The 3,581-nt window shown below is 51.1% G+C and overlaps 1 protein-coding gene across 1 annotated transcript; it reads right to left on the reverse strand.

Moving 5' to 3' along the window:
* Positions 1-623: 623 nt before the first annotated feature.
* TMEM167B (transmembrane protein 167B) lies at positions 624-2,840 on the reverse strand. The gene is made up of 3 exons (XM_065402955.1): positions 2,709-2,840; positions 2,324-2,455; positions 624-1,980 (listed from the first exon to the last, which is right to left on the reverse strand). The coding sequence occupies exons 1-3, from the start codon at positions 2,716-2,718 to the stop codon at positions 1,898-1,900; spliced, it is 225 nt and encodes a 74-aa protein (XP_065259027.1). The 5' UTR covers positions 2,719-2,840; the 3' UTR covers positions 624-1,897.
* Between the last annotated feature and the right edge of the window lie 741 nt (positions 2,841-3,581).

A 3,581-nucleotide genomic window follows, 5' to 3' on the forward strand; every position in this document is an offset into this window, starting at 1 on the left:
ACCCGTGCTGAATAGAGGGGAATAATCACTTCCCTCAATCTGCTGGCAATGCTCCTACTAATGCAGCCCAATATGCTGTTAGCCTTCTTGGCAACAAGGGCACACTGCTGACTCATATCCAGCTTCTCATTCATTGTAATCCCCAGGTCCCTTTCAGCATCACATACTTGGAGAATGTTTCACAGGGAAGTGTTGTCCCATTAACTGATGTGTACATTAATTGAACAGCTGCCTTTAAGGGGGTCACTAGGCTTAAAAGGTGATAAACCTAGCTAAAAATGCCATCTGCATTCTAAGTAGTTCTAGAACTCCACTGCTCTGGAAACGAGAAACTAAACAGATAGATAACAGTTTGCGACACCAAATCCCTGAGCTGCTCTCCAAGCTCTTGGTAGCACATGGTTAACCAGACCCATTCACATCCCTGCCAACCCTAGTGAAACAGGCGCACAAATAAGGTAGCACATAAAAAAACTCCATATTCTACTGAGACCAGATCCAAAGCCAACACAAACCAATGGAAAGATTCCCATTGACTCCAATGGGTGCTGGCTCCTAGAAAGGCAAAGTGAGGCTGGGAAGGGAATACCTCAGCCTTTGCCAAATGAAAATGGACAAGTCAGTAGGGAAAAGACATTTTATTGGCAAGTTTTTTATTCAGGATTTTATAAACAATGGAGAATTTTAAAAAACTAAGCTACAAAAAAGTAGTTGAGTGATCCCTTCACTGAAACTACTGTAGGGGATTGATTCCTACATTTCAATCTGGGTGTGTAGAAGCTGGAGAGAACAGCTCAAGAGAGGTGGAAAACAAACTGAGAAGACAGGCCCATTAGAGATGGAAATAAAATGCAGAATAACATCAGTATAGGAGGCATTTGTCTTTAACAATCTATACACTTTCCAAATATACAAGTTGTGATGTTAAAATGTGGCTTAAACATTATCTTTATTATTAAGTTTAGTTACATAGTGTTCCCATCCCCTCCACACCTACTCCCTCCTTAGTATAAACATCAAGGCTTGTGTCGGCTTCTAAACCACTTTCATCCATGACATCGTTCAAGGACGAGGATGATTTGTACAGTATGTCAGGGTCCCAGAGAGCAAGCACTCTTCTAGTCACCTCTATCTCGTGCTACGTTTACACCAATGACACACTGCTATCACTGAACAGTGATTTGCTGCCCACTGCAATCCAGATCTACTTTCTGCTTGAAAAACCTTCTTACATGAATACAGAAGGTAGAATACAGAACCACGTTAGATGGGTTTCACTTTGTTACCTATTGAGAAGTTTCAGTTGAGGTCTGTGCCTTTAGGATATCATCTCCCTAGTCTTAGGCCCCAAAATACGTAGCTCTAACACAAGAGTGTCATTACAGTCAACTTATCTCCCTCCCCTGCTGTTCTTACTACACTTATTGGGACTTAAAGAAAGTATCTCTAAAATAGCTTAAATGCAACCTGTTCCCATCTATGTTCTGCCAAACTGAAAATTTTATCCATTTTGGTAGGCCCAAGCAATTAATCGTGAAACAACACAAGGTTTTCCTTAAGCAGACTGTATAATGTTATAGGAAAGAGGATTCGATCTGTATACATCCATACATTAAGTGATCTTTGCTGATTACTTTATAAAGGGATAGGAAAATAAAAGAACATCTTCTCACTTTGCTGAAAGCACAGAGAACTTGGAGCCGTTGTGAAGAGCAGAGGATCACTCTCTTGGTTTGGAAAAGGCTTGGTAATGGGGGCATTTCCTCTTGGCATCGCCAAACTGGGCTCTGTCCATTCCTTTAAAGAGATTAAATATTGACCTCTCTCTCCGCCTCAGGTAAGTCCTCATTTTCAGCAGCTTCTCCCAAACAGACTTGTGTGTCTGAAGCCTTGAGATTCATTTTATGAACAGAACATAAAAAGCCATCACAATGCAGGATATAGCCACTGCTGCATGAAGTCTGGTGCCAATCACTGCAGCTGAAAGACAAAATGAAGATAGGTAGCATCTCCAGCACACGTCTCAGGATGACACTCACTAAGGCTCATAACACCTACGTGTAGGTAACTGTCAGACCCATTTTACTGACGGTTTAGTGACGGAAAGGTTAAGCAGCTGCCTTCCCCCAAGAAGAAAGTTACAGTGAATGAGAAGCAAACCCAGGAGCAGGCCCCAGGTGTCTTGGCTCCCATGCCTCGCTCTCGCCTGCCCAGGGGTTTCCCAGAGCAGATAGCCTCGCGCCCCCGGTGAGCGGAGCTTTGCAGCGCTGGGACCCCTCGGTGTTCCTGCCCCGCGACCCCGCCGGCCCAGCCCCCGCCTTACCTTTGTAGAACACGCCCCAGACCCCGCGCTTCTCCGAGAGCAGCCAGGTCTTGAGCCGCGGCACCTTCCGGAAGTAGGCGCAGGTGCAGACGAAGAGCAGCCCGAACACCAGCACCCCGTCCAGCGAGTAGGCTGCAAGGCAAGGGGAACAGAGCGTCACCGGCTGTAGCGGGCCCGGCCGGGACCGGGCCTTCCCCACCCGGCCGGCCCCGGGTCATTCTCTCTCTCTCCCCCCAACTCCCCGGGTCATTCCCCCCGGCTGGCTCCGGAGGCCCGGGCAGGCGGCCACTGTGCAGCGCCGCCGGGCCCGAGGGTCCCCTTCCTCCCCGCGGAACCCAGGCGTCCGAGCACGGGCAGGACACACCGGGCTACGCCCGGCGCTCACCGTTAGTCATGGCGACACCGGGGGGGAGGGGCGGCCGCTTTGGAGTCCCGAGCGGCTCCCGTCACCGCATCTCACAAACCGGGGCGCCCCGATCCACTCTGCGCATGCGCCACGACGGGCCGCCCACAGCCAACGCGACAGCCGGAACCACCAGGCAGAGCCAGCCGAGCGCAGAAAGCGCAGGTCAGGCGCAGCCAGTCGAAGGCCGAGCGGCTAGGTGACGCCAATCAACCGACTTAGCGCGATTAGGCCTCCTCAATCGAGTACCGATAGGCGACGCCATTTTTTTTAATTTAATGGTTATTGTCCTGGAGTCTCAAGGAATTAAAGATGAATTTTTAATGAAAGGTTATGTCATGGGATGAAACCAACCAGAATTGGTAACCCTAGGCACAGAGTGGGAGCGTAAACTGAGGCACAGCAAGGGGAAGGGACTGGTCATAAGTCACCCAGTAGTAGGGGGACCGGGTGTCTGTTTTTTGACCGGAACACCTGCTCGAAAACGGACCTTGGTGGCACCGCCAACCGCACCGTTAAAAGTCCGGATGGTGGTTCTGTGGCACTAAGGCAAGCTAGTCCCAACCTATCCTGGCTCTGCGCTGTGCCCCGGAAGCGGCCAGCAGGTCCGGCTCCTAGGCAGGTGGGCCATGGGGCTCCGTGCGCTGTCCCTGCCCTGAACACTGGCTCTGCACTCTCATTGGCCGGTTCCCAGCCATTGGGAGCTGGGGGCGGGGGCAGTGCCTGCGGGCAAGAGTGGTGCGTGGAGCCTCCTGTGGCCCCCCGCCTAGGACCCGAACTTGCTGGCTGCTTCCGGGGCGAGCGCAACATGGTGCCAGGACAGGCAGGCAGCCTGCCTTAGCCCCCCTGCTGTGC

This window comes from Emys orbicularis, chromosome 4, assembly GCF_028017835.1.
Source record: "Emys orbicularis isolate rEmyOrb1 chromosome 4, rEmyOrb1.hap1, whole genome shotgun sequence".
NCBI lineage: Eukaryota > Metazoa > Chordata > Testudines > Emydidae > Emys > Emys orbicularis.